This window comes from Xyrauchen texanus, chromosome 14, assembly GCF_025860055.1.
Source record: "Xyrauchen texanus isolate HMW12.3.18 chromosome 14, RBS_HiC_50CHRs, whole genome shotgun sequence".
NCBI classification, from domain to species: domain Eukaryota; kingdom Metazoa; phylum Chordata; class Actinopteri; order Cypriniformes; family Catostomidae; genus Xyrauchen; species Xyrauchen texanus.
In genome coordinates, this window is record NC_068289.1 from 14,465,497 (window position 1) to 14,483,324 (window position 17,828).

The window sequence follows — 17,828 nt, forward strand, 5'->3', positions numbered from 1 at the left end:
ATAACACATCCCGTGCCCCTATCAGAGCACGCTCTCATAAAGCGGTTACGAACCGCTCGAGCATCAGAGTCAATGAAGGCGCCCACAAATGCGTGCGCGCGCCCATTCTCTGCCCGCTCTGTCACACGACCAGCCCTATGTGTAGAAAATGTGCCCACAATCCAGTGTTCACTTCTGCACACAAGCACTGCATGTCTCGTGTCCCCACCAGAGCACGCTCACATAAAGCGGTTACGAACCGCTCGAGCGCTAGAGTCAATAAATGCGCCCACGAATACGTGCGCGCGCTCATTCTCTGCCTGCTCTGTTACACGGCCAACAAACATTCCTCTGTGTGTAAGTCCCGTGCCCATGAATATGCTTGCGCATCACGTAACAGATGTGACTCTTTCCCCATTCATTCCAATCGGGAAGTCACTCACAAAACAGCCTGTTCATGCTGTCTGCGAGCAATCATGCATGAACACACTAAACGCGCTCACACATTTTGTTCAGCGCTCTGTGTGCGGCAATCAGAGCGAATTGGCCATTCACCTTCTAGCGTTAAGCTTCAAAGCGTGGGAAGCTATTCCAGGGATATCCAAGTGGGTGTTAAGCACAATACAACAGGGCTATTTGCTACAGTTCGATCGCCGCCCTCCTCGCTTCAGAGCGCGGCTCGAAACCACTGTGAACACGGAAGCAGCGTGCATGCTTCGTTCAGAAATAGCAAGCCTTCTGTGCAAAAGGGCCATAGAAAAGTGCCACCCTCTCTGAGCGAGTCGGGGCTTTACAGCCGTTATTTTCTTGTTCCCAAGAAAGACGGCGGCCTCAGACCCATATTAGATCTCAGGGTTTTGAACAAGGTGCTTGCAAAAAGACCGTTCAAAATGCTTACAATCAGGAAACTCCTCGCGCATGTGCGCCAGGGGGACTGGTTTATTTCTCTCGATCTGAAAGATGCATACTTTCAGATTCAGATAAATCCCCGTCACAGGCCATTCTTGAGATTCGGCCAGGTTTATCAATACACCGTCCTTCCGTTCGGCCTGTCCTTAGCACCCCGTACTTTCACAAAGTGCATGGATGCGGCGCTCGCACCCCTGCGGAGTCAGGGTTTGCGAATTCTGAACTATTTGGACGACTGGCTGATTATGGCTCAGTCACATATGGAGCTTCTGTCTCACAGAGCAGTTCTCCTCAGCCATCTGAACAGTTTGGGTCTTGCAGTCAATTGGACCAAGAGCTCACTACAGCCCAGTCAGACAATTTCCTTCCTTGGAATAGAACTAGACTCCATGGCAATGACGGCTCGCTTATCTACACAGCGCGCACGCCGTGTTCAGCGACTAGCCGCATCTTTTCAGATGAACAGCCTCACGCCTCTGAAGAAATTCCAGAGAGTGCTAGGTTACATGGCCTCAGCCGCAGCAGTACTTCAGCTGGGTTTACTGCACATGCGCCCGCTTCAGCATTGGCTAAACACCCGCGCGTCTCGCCGGGCTTGGTCCACAGGCCGCCAGCCCATCAAGGTGACTCAGACCTGTATATCAGCTCTGCAGCCCTGGACAGTGGCCGAATGGTATCAGCGGGGAGTGACAATGGGAGCTGTATCTCGCCGAAAAGTCATCTCGACAGACGCGTCCAACACGGGTTGGGGCGCGGTCTGCGAGGGCTCTCCGGTTTTCGGCCTATGGTCAGTTCAGGAAAAGCTCCTTCACATAAATTGTCTGGAAATGATAGCGGTCGAGTACGCGCTCGTGCGCTTTCTCCCGGTCATTCAGGGTCACCACGTCCTGGTCCGTTCGGACAACAGATCTGTGGTATCCTACCTAAACCGTCAGGGCGGTGTCAGATCCAGGAACCTCTTCCATCTGACGAAACGCATACTGAGTTGGTCCCAGTGCCTCCTGCGCTCGCTGAGGGCGACGCACGTGCCAGGCCACCTGAACGATGGCCCGGACAGACTGTCCAGAGACAATATTCCCCCAGGGGAATGGTCCCTGCACGCTCAAACAGTCCAGACGTTATGGCACCTATTCGGCAGAGCAGAGATAGACCTCTTTGCGTCCAAAGAGAACTCTCACTGCCCAATATTTTTCTCGAAAAGCGAGGACGCGCTGGCCCAGGACTGGCCCAGACGCCCGCTTTACGCCTTCCCTCCCGTCTCGCTATTGCCACAGGTAATGCAGAGGATCAGGGAAACGCGTCACTCGGTGCTCCTCATAGCCCCGCGTTGGGAGAATCAGACATGGTTCCCGGAGCTTACGCAGCTGTCACTGACAGCGCCGTGGCCCATCCCAGTGAGAGCAGATCTCCTCTCTCAAGCTCGCGGCACAATCTGGCATCCCCACCCAGAGCGCTGGGCGCTGCATGCGTGGGTGATCAACGACTACCCGTCGCTCTGCCAGAAGGAGTAATAAACACCATCATACACGCTAGAGCCCCTTCCACGAGAAGACTCTATGCGTCAAAATGGTCTGTGTTCTCAAAATGGTGCACCAACAGAGACCTAGACCCGCGGACATGTGGGGTGTCGTCGCTGCTCGTATTTCTACAAGAGCTGCTGGATAAGGGCAGATCCCCATCCACGCTCAAAGTGTATGTGGCGGCCGTTGCGGCGTTCGCTGAACCCCTGCACGGCCAGTCATGGGGTAAAAACGAGCTGGTCATCCGCTTCCTCAGGGGAGCTAGAAGGATGAACCCCCGCGCCCCCATCGGTTCCTATCTGGGATCTTTCTATAGTTCTCGAAACTATGAAAGCCCCCCCTTTCGAACCACTTCAATCCGTGGATTTGAAATACCTTTCACTCAAAACCGTTTTTCTGACTGCCCTGTCATCAGTCAAACGTGTGGGAGACCTTCACGCGCTGTCTGTCAGCGCTGCGTGTCTTGAGTTTGGACCAAGTGACTCCAAGGTCATTTTAAAGCCTAGACATGGCTATGTTCCCAAGGTGATTGGTACTCCTTTCAGAGCACAGGTCATTTCCCTATCAGCGCTGCCAGCACCCGATAGCGAACGCGACGCCAATCTCCTTTGCCCGGTCAGAGCACTGAGATTGTATACTGCGCGCTCCGCCGCTTTCAGACGCTCTGAGCAGCTTTTTGTTTCGTTCGGAGGGCGCACCAAAGGTCTCGCCGCCTCGAAACAGACACTATCTAGATGGATAGTGGACGCTATTGCTGCTGCATACGCGTCAAAAGACCTGCCATGCCCGTTGGGCATTAGGGCTCACTCCACTAGAGGCATGGCATCCTCGTGGGCATGGTCCAGCGGGATTTCCATTCACGACATATGTGTGGCAGCGGGATGGACTTCCCCTCCACCTTTGTCAGATTTTACAATATGGAAGTGCCCGCTCTGCAGGCAAAACTACTAGCGGTTTAATACGCTACAGCTCCCCTGGTGAGCTGCACTGATGGGTCACATTCCACACAGACCGGCACCGGCGCTCTGTCGTTCCCTTCCCACTATGTGCTTATGTATTACACAATCAATGACCCGCATTCTTGCCGGCCAAATATTATTTCCCCACTCATAAGGGCTCCCCCGGGTCCCCCCTTAATTCCCTGGGGCTCATACAGTGGATGCTTGGCAAGCACGGCGTTGACAATGGGTTCCCGTAGCGTAAGCTAGCTTACGCAATACGAGAGAACCTCTCGTAAGAAAACGTATCGGTTACCTAATGTAACCTCGGTTCTCTCTAGATGAGGGAACGAGTATTGCGTAGCCGGCCGTGCTCGAGCCACGAGCGACTTTTCGCTTCAGTCAATGAAAACCAGGGTTCCAGCCTACGAACTACGCTTATATGCACTCTAGTCACGCCCATTTTGGCGGGCTTTGATGCAGTGAGCGCGCGGACGCCTCTCATTGGATGCGAGTTCGCCCAAGCTCGTCTATAGGCTGCAGCAGTTGCCGCAGAGCAACCTATGAGCTCGCTAGATAGCCCGCTCAAGGTCTGCAGCTGCCGCACTGCGTTGACAATGGATACAAAAATTAAGGATAATTTTTTGGCTTCAATATCTCAGAAAAGATGAATCTTTCCCGTAGCGTAAGCTAGCTTACGCAATACTCGTTCCCTCATCTAGAGAGAACCGAGGTTACATTAGGTAACCAATACGTTATTATGTGTTATTAATACAAATGGTATATCCTTCCTTATATGCTGAAATTAGAACATTCCTGACTCCTGACTTATATATATAAAACTATAAATCGAAATAAAAACGACATCTTTTATATGTTAAAAATATATTTATTTGTATCCTCATCCTTTATCTTATTTAAATTTTGGTTGGTTTATACGAATGTTTTTTCTTCTTCATCATCTGTACTTGTCTTTATGACTCAGTGATTGTATTCATACATTGTTTGATCTTATTGAACATTTATATAGAAAAAAAAATCCACAGTTTTAGCAACATTTGTGGACTTTTATTACGGTCCTTTACCCACCATCGGCACCTTTTCCAACTTATATCAATGTTAAATTAGCGATCTAGAACGATTTGACCGTGACGCCACCTGACCAGTTTAAAAACGGACGGGTAGCAACCCTGTATGTGCTTCCACACCTTTGGAAAGCAACAACGCCCACTAGGTGGGAATTCACAGTTTTTTGTTGAGCTAGGCCAAGTATGTGTGGCCACCCAATTTATCATGTGCTAGCTAGAAGTTATTCTGGTTTATCAGTGACCTCTTGTTGTTTTTAAAAGAACAACAAAAGTCATTTACAATAACGTACTTGTTGTGATGTTGAAATCCTATACTATCAGCTCAGATTACTGAAACAACTTGCAGTTTAAGTGTAGGAAATAAGACATCAGGATACACTGGGGAATGGGGAGGTGGGCTCTTTGTCATATAGAATAAGAAATCATGTCTAATATGTGCACTCAAATTTGAAAAAGTTTTGTTTATTTGAAGTAGTCTTATACAGTACTTGCTACTGTTTTAAACAATAACCTGCCAAATAATCTTGTGAAGTGTCATGAAGAACAACACAGAACCTGCAATGTGCTTTTGAGGCAATAAATAGAGAGACAATAAGGAAAACAGCCCAATCCATGCAAAATTGTCATTGTTCCAAAATTTTATAAAGCCTTACTATAGAATACTCCTGTAATTATGACAGTATTTAAATAATTATTAAATGCACACAATTAACATTTCATATAGTAGTATGGCAAAATATTCAGGCTTGACCTTTATTTGACTTTGATAACAATATTGAATGCCATATTCATGAATCTGATTATTTGATAACTGAGATGGTAAACTTTGTATACGTTAGATCAAAACTACACTGAATCTAAAGGCTCTATCCTATAGAGCAAAAACAAAGCACCCCCTCTGAAACAAAGGAACGACTTCAGCTTAAGGACAAACATTATTAACTGGATAGACTTTGCTTTAACGGATATTACTGAATTTAATCAATGTATTATGCTTTCTGTGCTTATCAGCTAAATAGTTTTACAAAAGAATACGTAAGGCATTTTGTAACGTGTGTGTTAAAACCAATTTACATATTTAAAAATGGTTTTCAAACCATCCTTTTTTGTTTTTCTAAAAAATGTAAAGCATCCCCTGAAAACAGGGCAGATAGCTATGTTTCTGTACATAAATATTCCTTATAAAACACAAACTAATAAAAAACAACAACGGAAAAAGCACTTTTTGTACAGCGTTAATATATAAAAATAAGAATCTCTTTTCTTCTCAGAAGCGTGAGAATATTGAAGAAAGCATTAGCATGCAGTGTGAATAAAACAGCACAAGGACAAACTCTTAAAATCTTGGCATTTAAATGAGTTACAATAGAAAACAAAATCATTACCAAACATTCACTAGCTTAAAAACTTGCCTCTAGGTGTTACGTTTTTGCTTCTTTCTTAGCTATTTTCTACATGTGTATCTCATACATAAAAGTGCATCTCACCTGCACAACTATGCAGTAAAAACAGGAGCTGAAATGCAATTCTTCATACATGGCAGCTTTCAGTAACATTGTGCTCTCTTTAAACTGTTCATGTGTGTTTGTGTTTAATATATATTCCAACGTACAGTACTTCTAATCTTTGTAGTGCACATTTTTTTGTAGTTCAGCTTTGCTGAGAATCTATAAGGGAACGGATCGCTTGTGCTAATGTAAATGTAAGCATGCAGTGTGCTCTGTATCCATGTGGTTTAGTTGCTAACATCTAAACCCAGCCCGGTGATGTTGGAAGATGACAAGGTGTCATCTTCATCATCACTTTCTTCTGATTCATCCTCACTGTTATTCCCCATCATGACTTGCTGCATGGCAAGAGTTGCTCCATCTGATGAAAGCGCCTGGAAGCCATCTACATTCATCCCAACTGTAACCATGCCACCTGCACACAGTAACAATAAATATATCATTCATCAATTGTTTAATATAGAAACAATGAACAACCTTTTTCCAAAATAACTTTGTTTCTTTTTTTATTTAATATCCATTGTTACAACAAAACTTGGAAACTCGGAAATGCACCTTCAGCTAAAATTTATCATACATAACATGTCATATAACCTTTAAGTAATTAGTCTGATTTAGTCTAAAGTTTTACTAATAACGTAACAATGATTCTCAACTTGAGCAGGACATAACTTCCTGACCAATGACTTCTGCATTCTTTTCAATGTGACTCTCCAATTGGTTTAAATTACATATTTAAAAGAACCGCACCAATCAAGCGATTTATTCGCAAATTGGACAGCATGTTGCGCTTGTTCATTTTTGCATGCAGTCAGTGAGGACAATGCAATAAAGTCATGATTATTGTCAATAAAAAAAAATTCAGAGACTTTCCCTCTTATTAAATGTAATTCACAAGCTCCCCTCAGCTAAAACATATATACATATTTGCTGTGCTGCAGGAAACACTGTTGAGGACATACCATCTTGCATTGTGAGCTGCTCCTGTGTTCCAGAAGAGGCGACGGTATCAGACCAGAAGCGGTGTAGTGGGCGGCTCGGAGGAGTTTTCTTCTTGGTTTTGGGTGTCTCTGTGGAGCTGGCATCCAGCATTGGCTGCAAGATCCGTCTGCGTGCATTAATGAACCTACAGAACAGACACAGACAATAATTTGCATAATTTGGTATCACAAAGGAGAACAGAAGAAACGTACTGTTGACATAATGCTGTAATGAATGAATAACAAATTGGGAAAAACAATACTAAAATCTAGTAGACTTCTTTGCTCTCTACTGTCTTCATAGACAGCAGCCTTTTAAGGCAACATCCTCACTGCCAAGGAATCTCTCATAAGTGATTTGGAAAGCTTTGTATAGGCAGCAACTCAAAACAAAGGAAGACTTGACTGGATTTCAATAGAGTTTAGCCAAAGTCCCTTTAAGTTCACTACAGTCTTGAACAACACAAAATAGGTATCGTTTTAAAGCTTAGAAGCTCTACTTTCCAATGCATGTAGGCCTTATGACCAAAACTGAACAAGTGCTTTGAAATTTACAGACAAATCGTTCCATTTTGATAATTTATTAATACATTTGCACTTTAAATATTATTGTAATCGGTAAAAACATCAAACTGAACAAATAGCCATGTGTCATGTTGTTGGAAGGTTGAGCCCAATTGTTTTGCTCACAAATAGGTTGGTTGTACAAAAATATAGCGAGTAGTAGTCAAGTACATGTCTTTGACATGTATTTTTCATGTGAAAATGTGTTGCTCATATGCCACGTTTTCACCTATAACTTCCCGAAAAATAAACAGAACATAAAATATCACAAACATTACTTAGATGAGACGATTATCTTTCAAGCGACCCCACACATAATGTATTAAGTGTATTAAGTTTATTTGTAGTAATTTATCTTGCATCATATGGATTTTTTTTCACTGAGTCTGTTGCAATGCATGGGTTTTGTATCCTCCTCAGAGGATACATGCAATGCTTCCTTAGAGAAGACTGTCTTAGAAGGCAGCATGATTATGCTACCGACCTTTCGAACATCCTTCTTGGGATCGCACCTATGCTGCCTGCTTTGCGTGACTGCTAGACTGACTTACCAATTGTTGACTTGGAGTAAAGTCAGGTTTGTTTGAGTTGCAATCTGTTTCTTCTCTTCCTCAGTGGGATAGGGGTGCTAGGTGAAGAAATAAAAAAAATAAATAAAAAAAATTGGATTGTTAATTTATATAAGGTAAATCAGCAGCAACAACAACACACTGAATGACTATCATCACTCGCTTTTTCAAGTTTCCTCACCGCGATGTGCTGGAAGAGCCAGGTGCGCATGACATTGGTGGCTTGTTTGGGAAGAACACCACGCTTGTTTTTAGACAAGCTGTCGTCTGCACCAAAAAAACTCAAATCCTGTTTGAGCTGAAGTTGTAGCTAACAAGAGAGAACAGGAAGTGAATGATCAGCTAGTTTGTCTGTGATCGTTGTGCGAACAGGTTGTGCTTTATATATAGCCTGTTGAGTTTAATGCAAACCTGTGAGTTCTGAATATGTATTGTTCCAGGTGAGATAGCTTGTGTCACCACTTGCCCCTGTGGTGTAACAACAGTCACAGGCTGATAAACTGCATTACCTACACACAAAGTGGAAGTTACCAGAGTGAGAGGGACTGTGCAAACAATTAGGATGTTATTTTAATGTGTATATTAAGATAACAAATGACCACAAAAAAAAACCTAGGGATTTTAACAATGTACCTGTCACCATCTGTGATGGATTGACGGTTGTCATAGTAACACTGCCTTGCTGAAGGCCTGATGCAGACACCACAATGCTCTGTGGGCTGAGGGCAGCTGAGAAAGATCTGGACATCTGCAAAGAAAAAACCTTCACTGTTAAACCAGTAATAAAAGGCACTTTTGAGAAATAGGGTAGACGAGTACAAGCACCATTAAAATTAATTTTCAACAAATGCTTCAAATTTTCAAAGGTGCTTATAAGTGCTTAACATTTGGAAAAATGTTGATTGTTAATCTCAGGAAGTCTATATGATATTCAAGTTATTTTATTTACTATTTATTTGACATCAGGTTGGCCATTTTGTTTCCAAACTATAGGACATTGAATCTGAATACTGCTTAAGGGACAGTTCACCCAAAAATACTCTCACAATTTACTCACCCTCATGCCATCCAAGATGTGTGACTTTCTTTCTTCTGCTGAACATAAACAAAGATTTTTAGATTTTCAGCTCTGTAGATCTATACTATGCACGTAAATGGTGGCCAGATCTATTAAGGTCCAAAAAGCACATAAATACAGTATAGAAGTAATCCATATGACTCCAGTTGTTAAATCCATGTCTTCAGAATCAATATGATAGGTCTGGGTGAGAAACAGATTAAATAAAAAAAATGAAAAATCCTTTTTCACTATAAATCGCATTCACTTTCACAAAACTTTCACTTCCACGTTCTTCTTTTGTTTTTGGCAACTCACATTCTATCACCACCTACTGGCCAGCAGGAAGAATTTATAGTAAAAAAATGACTTAAATATTCATCTGTTTCACACCCACACCTATCATATCACTTCTGAAGATATAGATTTAACCGCTGGCGTTGTATGGATTACTTTTATACTGCCTTTGTGATTTGTGGAGCTTCAAAAATGTTATCACCATTCACTTGCATTGTAAGAAAGTCATACATATCTGGGATGGCTTGTGGGTGAATAAATGAGAGAATTTAAATTTTTGGGTAAGCGTTCCCTTTAACATCCTGTTTTATGTGAATTTGTATTTTCTGAAAAACAAAACAAAAAACTTTACAATAATTTCAACAATTGAAATAAACAAGAACTAAAAATCTATAATAAAATGGGTAACAGGGTTGCAAAAAACAGTTGCAAATTCAGCCTAAATTAAGCTATTGGTAGGTTGGTAGTTCTTGATACACATACATTATTGGTAAATATACTGACATTTGATGCGTTTAAAACTACCTACTTTACATGCTATTTCAGTTTTATGTAATAAAATGCTAAGACACTTTCTCAATCTTATCTAAACGTTCACACAACAAAAAACATGGGACTTGTGCCTCGAATCCTACTGGTTCATCAAAGTGTACCCTATTCATGGAACGTGACAAATACAAGGGTTAATATAAGAATCACAGGTAAAATCGTCCACCTGTTCATGGTCTGGAGAGTATGGGCTGCCTGGCTCTCCGCTCAGCAATGTCTCACTGTTCATCTTGGTCTTGAGGCAGGCAATGTAACGGCTGCAGAAGTCCTTGCACAGGTCACTAACTTTTTCTAGCTCTAACAGATGAATCCTCAGCACCTGGATGGCTTTGATAATCTGAGAACAAGGGATTATAGTAGTAATCTTGGTCACTGTTTGACACCATGATAATATATCCAGGAATTAAAAATACACACCATCTGGGCAAGTCACTTACCAAATTGTCAAGGTCAGGGTCTTCGCTAAAGAACGCCTTGCCCTCTTTCTCCTGACTGCGCACAAAGTTCTCAATGTCAACATCAAAACTGGCTGAAGTTACACAGTCAGAGCCCTGAGTGGACTGCTCACACTTCTCAAACAGCAGAGCCAAAAGAGGAAAAAGGGGATGCCTGGGCGTGAAAAAAACATGATAATGTTGAAATCACTCCTAGTTAAGCTCAATCGACAGCAATTGTGTCATAATGTTGATTTCCACAAAAATGTATTTAGACCTTTTCTTTAAAAAAGCAAAAGTCTGGGTTACAGTGAGGCACTTGCAATCGAAGTGAATGGGGGGGCTAATCTGTAAACATTAAAATAGTCATGGTTTCAAAAATATAGCCACATTACATAAACAATATGTGTGTGTTAACATGATTTTGAATCTGTTTCTATTCCAATCTTAACGGACATAGTCAATCAGATGAAACCAACATCCACTCCTTTAGACCCTATTCCTATTTCACAGTTATCGCTAAGAGAGCAAGAGTACTGTTATCTTCTCTGTATAGTTTGGTGAACCAAATATAATAACCTCTGATTACTTTCATTAAGCTGTAGAAAATTGTTAGATAACCAACCTTTAATATTTTCCAAACAGTCCATAAGGGACTTCAGAGACTGAAGTTTTAGGTAGATAAAACTGTGTGTCATTTGCATACATGTGATAAGAAATGGCATGATGGCAGCAAATATACCCTAGAGGGTGCATATATAGTGAAAACAGCATAGGACCCAAAATAGAACCTTGAGGGAGGCCATATTAGATAAGAAACAAACCATTTTAGTGCGCTCCCTCGAATGCCAGCATCACACTCCAAACGGTCTAAAAGAATTAAGTGATCAACAGTGTTGAATGCTGTGCTGAGATCTAACATGATAAAAATTACAGACAGCCCAGAGTCAACTGCTACTAATACATCATTTACAACTTTTAACAGAGCGGTCTCTCTGCTGTGACCGGCTCTAAATCCTGATTGAAATTTATCCAGGATTTCATTCTCTGATAAAAAAGGGGTAATTTGAGATTTGGCAAAAGGGATGAACCACTGCATGTTTAAGACAGAGCAGGACAATACTATTAGTTAAGGAGCCATTTACAATGGACTGTATTCTAGGACCTATGGAGACAAACAGGTCTTTAAAAAGTCGAGGAGGAATAGGGTCTAAAGGAGTGGACGTTGGTTTCATCTGATTGACTATGTCCGTTAAGATTGGAATAGAAACAGATTCAAAACAGTCAAATAAACAAGAACTTGGAATGGGAATCACCCATTCAAATCGTGTAATATGTGATCTGATAAGATCAATCTTGTTTACAACATTTTTTAAACTTCTTCACAAGCATTTGGGGCTAAATCTACAAAAGGTGAGGTAGCCGGGTTTAGCACCTTGTTTACGATGCTAAACAAAACTTTTGGGCAGTGTGCATTTTTATTAATTAAATCTGAGAAATATTTTGATCTTGCACTTTTGACCACACGCTGGAATTTACTGAGAAAATCTCTTAACATTTCATAGGAGATCTGTAACTTGTATCCCACTTGCGTTCGCCTGTCCTACAGACCTGCCTAAGAGCACAGCACACGTGTCATTGTTAAACCATGGCTGAGGCTAAGATTTGGGATGTTTAAGTCTGAGTGGAGCAACATCATTCATAATGTCCAGACATACAGAATTAAAAAGGAAAGTCTGTGCCTAGGGAGGGCTTGAGGGCCTCAATAATAGTAAAAATTGGGCATGCTACATAAGCCTCAGCAAAATGATAGGCTGTAGACTCATTAATAGGTCAGAAATGACAATCAGCAAGTCAACTTTAAGATGTAAGAGGAGGACGTTTAACATCGAAAAAGACAGCTGGTCAGATAGATAATTGTCCTCTGTAAACACATTATTAATGGATAAACCTAAGGATAAAATCAGGTCAAGAGTGTGACCATGCCTATGTGTAGCATCACAGACTGACCGTATTAAATGAAAAGAATCAATATGTTTAGAGAACCGTCTTAACATTGGTATAGATGGACAACATACAGTTGAAGTCAGAAGATTACATACACCTTAGCCAAATACACTTAAACTGAGCTTTTCACAATTCCCTGCCTTAGGTCAGTTAGGCTCACTACTTTATTTTAAGAATGTGAAATGTCAGAATAATAGTAGAGAGAATTATTTATTTCAGCTTTTATTTCTGTCATCACATTCCCAGTGGGTCAGAAGTTTACATACACTTTGTTAGTATTTGGTAGCATTGCCTTTAAATTGCCTTCAAATATTTTAAGTAGCCTTCCACAAGTTTCTCACACAATAAGTTCCTGGAATTTTGGCCCATTCCTCCAGACAGAACTAGTGACACCATGAGTCGGGTTTGTAGGTCTACTTGCACGCACATGCTTTTTCAGTTCTGCTGCAGTTCTACAAATTTTCTATCAAATTGATGTCAGGGCTTTGTGATGGCCACTGAAATACCTTGAATTTGTTGTCCTAAAGCCATTTTGAAACAACATTGAAGGTATGCTTGAGGTCATTGTCCATTTGGTAGACCCATTTGTGACTGAGTTTTAACTTCTTGGCTGATGTCTTGAGATGTTGCTTCAATATATCCACATAATTTTCCTTCCTTATGATTCCATCTATTTTGTGAAGTGCACCAGTCCCTCCAGCAGCAAAGCACCCACACAACATGATGCTGCCACCCCCTTGCTTCATGGTTGGGATGTGTTCTTTGGCTTGCAAGCCTTACCCTTTTTCCGCCAAACATAATGATGGTCATTATGGCCAAACAGTTCAATTATTTTTTCATCGGACCAGAGGACATTTCTCCGAAAAGTACGATCTTAATCTCCATGTGCACTTGCAAACTGTAGTCTGGCTTTTTTATGGCAGTTTTAAAGCAGTGGCTTCTTCCTTGCGGAGCAGCCTTTCAGTTTATGTCAATATAGGACTCGTTTTCCTGTGGATATAGATACTTGTCTACCTGTTTCCTCCAGCATCTTCACAAGGTCCTTTGCTGTTGTTCTGGGATTGATTTGCACTTTTCATACCAATCTACGTTCATCTCTAGGAGACAGAATGTGTCTCCTTCCTGAGCGTTATGATGTCTGCGTGGTCCCATAGTGTTACTTATATATAGTATATTTGTGTACTATTGTTTGTAAAGATGAACGTGGTACCTTCAGGCGTTTGGAAATTGCTCCCCAAGGATGACCCAGACTTGTAGAGGTCCACATTTTATTTTATTAGGTCTTGGCTGATTTCTTTTAATTTTCCCATGATCTCAAGCAAAGAGGCACTGAGTTTGAAGGTAGGCCTTAAAATACCTCCACAGGTACTCCTTCAATTCAGCACACCTTCTATCAGAAGTTAATTGACTAATTGTCTAAAGGCTTGACATAATTTTCTGGCATTTTCCAAGCTGCTTAAAGTCACATTTAACTTAGTGTATGTAAACTTCTGACCCACTGGAATTGTGATATAGTCAATTAAATGTGATACAATCTGTCTGTAAACAATTGTTGGAAAAATGACTAGTGTCATGCACAAAGTAGATTTGACAAAACTACAGATTGCTAATATGAAATCTGTGGAGTGGTTGAAAAATGAGTTTTAATGACTTCAACCTAAGTGTGTGTAAACTTCTGAATTCAACTGAACATGGATTTTAAAATCCCAATGATCAGAAGATTATCAGTAGTGGAAACAATGAAAGATAGAAAATCTGAAAAGTCCTGTATAAAGTCCTTATCATATTTTGGCAGGTGGTAGATAAGAGCACAATTTACAGTGCGAGTCAGTTCCAATTTACCCAACTGTAGCTTAAAACTTTACAATTTCTCCATCAGGAGTAGGCTGCAATTAAAACAGTATTTAAGGGGTAATGGTAATGTATATTAGTCCACAAATGCTGTCGACTGAGCTCAACTTGCATCAAACCTGGAATATTCCTTTAAGGTTGGTTTTCACTGACCCAAAAAACACCAAAGAGGTAAGATTTAACTTGAGACCATGTGTATATAAATTCGGACAAAATCATGTCACCTATATATAGAGGCTTTGTCGGTATCCATTTGTGTCTGTGGTTCAGTGGATACAGGGCTGCTTGATCTTCCTGTGTTTCCATTGGCAAAGCCCCTTTCAGACTCACTGTCTGCTTGCTCCATTACCTGCATCTAATACGGGGAGAAACGGTGAAAATAATAATCATTTCATGTACTAGTTATAATTATTTATTTTACATTGTTTTTATGTTTTCACTGAATTCTATGCATGTTCTATGCATTCTAGTACTGCTGTGATCATGTAATTACTGTTATCAACTCTAGATTTGTTAAGTATTCCAAAAATAACTGAAATTTACATTTCCTGAAGGAAATACTAGTACTTGTAAGGCAGCAAAAGACTAGTGTTAAAGTTTTAGGTTTGCCATTGTCATGACACTCAGCATGTGTCTTGTTTTCTGTTGGATATGTAAGAGGATCAACACATAATGTGATATCGACTTTAAGGTGTAAAGGCAATTAGAGATGGTTAAATAGGTGCAAATAGATATAAGAAAACAGATCATTCAGAACTCAGTATACAAATATTAAGATGACATAAGCGATGTTGCATTTTGAATAGCAAACATTATATTAATGCCAGTCAATGGTAGATTTTCTTAAAAGGGATAGTTCACCCAAAAATGTGTTATTTTATCATTTACTCACCATCTCAGATGTGTGAGATTTTCTTTCTTCTGCAGAACATAAATTAAGGTTTTTAGAAGAATATTTCAGCTCTGTGAGTCCAGACAATGCAAGTGAATGGGGCCAAAACATTGAATCTCCAAAAAGCCCATAAAGGCAGCATAAAAGTAATCCATAAGCTCCAGTGTTTTAATCCATATCTTTTAAAGTGATCAAATCAGAACTGGGTGAGAAAAAGACCCAAATATACCTCCTTTTCACTATAAATCCTGACATCTGCATCATGATTTCAAGCTTTATTATACTTCTTAGTGCTTGAAGCATGTGCAGACTGCTAGATGGCACTAGGAACTTGACATCAATGCATTGAATGGGTGAACAGAGCTGAGATATGCTTCTAAAAATCTTGTGTTCAGCAGAAGAAAGATTGCTTGAGAGTGACTAAATAACAGACTTTTCATTGTTGGATGATCGATCCCTTTAAATGGTATAGCCTAACATTTTCAAAAACACATAGCACACCCAAGGCCTATCATTATTAGGCTGTATGTAAACAGTTCAGGCTGAATTAGTTGGTTAAGTTTAATTCTTAATGTTAAGGGGTTTTAGATCAAGACTTTAAGTCTGTTTAACTATACCTCTAATATTCTGGTTAAAGTTATATAAAGTGTCATGCCCACCTGCAGATCTCCCTTTTGATATTTGTCAACGGACTGGGCAGCCATCATATTTAAAGTTGCCTTGGCCAACACTGCAGCATTATATTGGCAGGCAGCAGGAAATTACCTAAGAATAATCACATGCAACCTTTAAATAAAAGAAGCTTTCAACACACAAAGTATAATCAAGATACTAAATCACTTTTGATTGAATCAATTTTAAGCCTATAAACTTAATCAACATAAATATACTGGTCTAATTAAAACTTATGACTAGTAGGGAGGTTGTAGAACATACGTGAATTGCTTTAATTTTGCATTATTATAATCAAATGGGCAATGCATCATGAAAACCTGAATTGAATTTGACTATATTTACGTACTTCAGTGGTTTCATGTCTTTAAGCCTTTCTTAATTTAAAAAGAGAATGCGTACAGTATGAAAATGCATCCAGAAGGAAGCCTAAAATGTATATGGAAATGACGGTGTACTGTCACACAATGTACTGTCACACACCCATCCACTATCATCAGAATCACACAGCTCTGCTGTGGCGCCAACACTCTTGTCGGTCTCGCTGCTTGAGATATTCAATCCACGTGGTTTTAAGCACGTTGTTTTAATAATGTACATACACCTAATACAAACGTGCAAAACTATGGTCACTTCACATATTGGTAAGGACAGTCTCAACTCAAATGCATTTGATCATTTGAATAAATCATGAATAAACAAAGGAAACAATTGTACACTTTCAAAAGCACAGCGAGCGATTTTTGTGTTCCAGAAAATGGTTCTTTTAAATAAAACTGAATGTAAAACAACCAGAGACACTAGTCAGTCCGCGATGATGTTCATTTATTAGCCATGGGCACCGACCAAACTTTGTTGAATATAAAAACGCTCGTCACCTTGTATAAATACAAAAGTAGTGTGTAGTTGTAAGTGGTACAATATTATGGCATGCGATAAGTAATAAGAGTATAAATGGGTGCTTAAGCAAAAAACGACATATTCCTCTCTAGTGAGCGAGAAAAGCAGCAGTTAGCTCGTTAGTACACACTAGCCCGTTAGCAAACACAAGAGGGTCTCGCACTCAGCGAAAAACTGCAACACTGCCTCTCTTAACCAACTAATTACTTAACGAGCCCATAGAAGCAATTCGATCTGTAATTATTATTATTATTATTATTATTATCCTAAAAAGCACCTATACATTTATTCAAGACCGGCTGACTGGGCACAGAGGGGGAGGCAGAGCCGCTAAACCTGGGCCTGTACTCAGCGCTCGCCCTTACTAGAATAGAAACCTCCTGTCCCTTAAACATCCGACATTCTTGTTCCTTCTTAAGATTTTTAGGCCAAGCTTGTCTCGACTGTGCCATACAGCTCACAATAGCACCTAACAGCGTATGCTCTCTTTCCCTCTGCCCCAGGCATTTTTGTGTGTTGATTGTTTGATTGATTGAAACGGAAAAAGACGAGTTTGAGTGACAGCTTACCTGGGTGCCAATCTTCGTCACACTGACAAGCGGCTGCAGCAATCGGGATCCGCATTTGTCGCACTGCGTCATCACGCAAGAGGACGCAGTGCATTTTGATCATGCATATTTATGAGGAGGGCGGAGAAGGGATGTGAGAGACGCCACAGTTGTCGCCCCCGGTGAATATTTTGAACAGTCCCTGTTATGGGAGTGCCACGGTTAAGCCAATTTGTTTTAAATTCCGTGACAAAATATTGACTAAGCAACTGTGCAATATAGTTGTTTGATATTCTACTTCCTAGATGTCATATCTGTCCTGATTTTGTCATCATTTAGAATCAGAATGAGCTTTATTTTCAAGTATGCTTATACATCCAAGGAATTTGTCTTAGTTACAGAAGCTTCCAGTGCATAAACAATACAGCAAAGTCAGAGATAATAATAAAATATATATATTTTTATATTTCCTCCCAAAAAGTGAACATTACACATCCTTATGTTGTTCCAAACCCTTATGGCTTCCTTATGTGAATATTATCCTTAGTCACAATTCACTTTTACTG

At 40.6% G+C, this 17,828-nt stretch overlaps 1 protein-coding gene across 1 annotated transcript; it reads right to left on the minus strand.

Annotated features, from left to right (window-relative positions):
• Positions 1-4,900: 4,900 nt before the first annotated feature.
• LOC127655408 (homeobox protein PKNOX1-like) lies at positions 4,901-17,351 on the minus strand. The gene is made up of 11 exons (XM_052143235.1): positions 17,284-17,351; positions 15,802-15,907; positions 14,475-14,605; positions 10,396-10,567; positions 10,125-10,295; positions 8,689-8,803; positions 8,467-8,564; positions 8,237-8,365; positions 8,038-8,114; positions 6,905-7,068; positions 4,901-6,357 (listed from the first exon to the last, which is right to left on the minus strand). Exons 2-11 carry the CDS (start codon positions 15,847-15,849, stop codon positions 6,170-6,172), a joined length of 1,293 nt encoding a protein of 430 aa, XP_051999195.1. The 5' UTR covers positions 15,850-15,907; positions 17,284-17,351; the 3' UTR covers positions 4,901-6,169.
• Positions 17,352-17,828: the final 477 nt, after the last annotated feature.

Coding starts and splice junctions, on each gene's coding strand:
- LOC127655408 (XM_052143235.1), bottom strand. CDS start 15,849: ATGATGGCTGCCCAGTCCGTTGACAAATATCAAAAGGGAGATCTGCAG. Junction 10,568..14,474: donor GACAAAGCCTCTATATATAG/GTGACATGATTT, acceptor TTTCACGCCCAG/GCATCCCCTTTTTCCTCTTT. Junction 8,366..8,466: donor TACATATTCAGAACTCACAG/GTTTGCATTAAA, acceptor CTCTCTTGTTAG/CTACAACTTCAGCTCAAACA.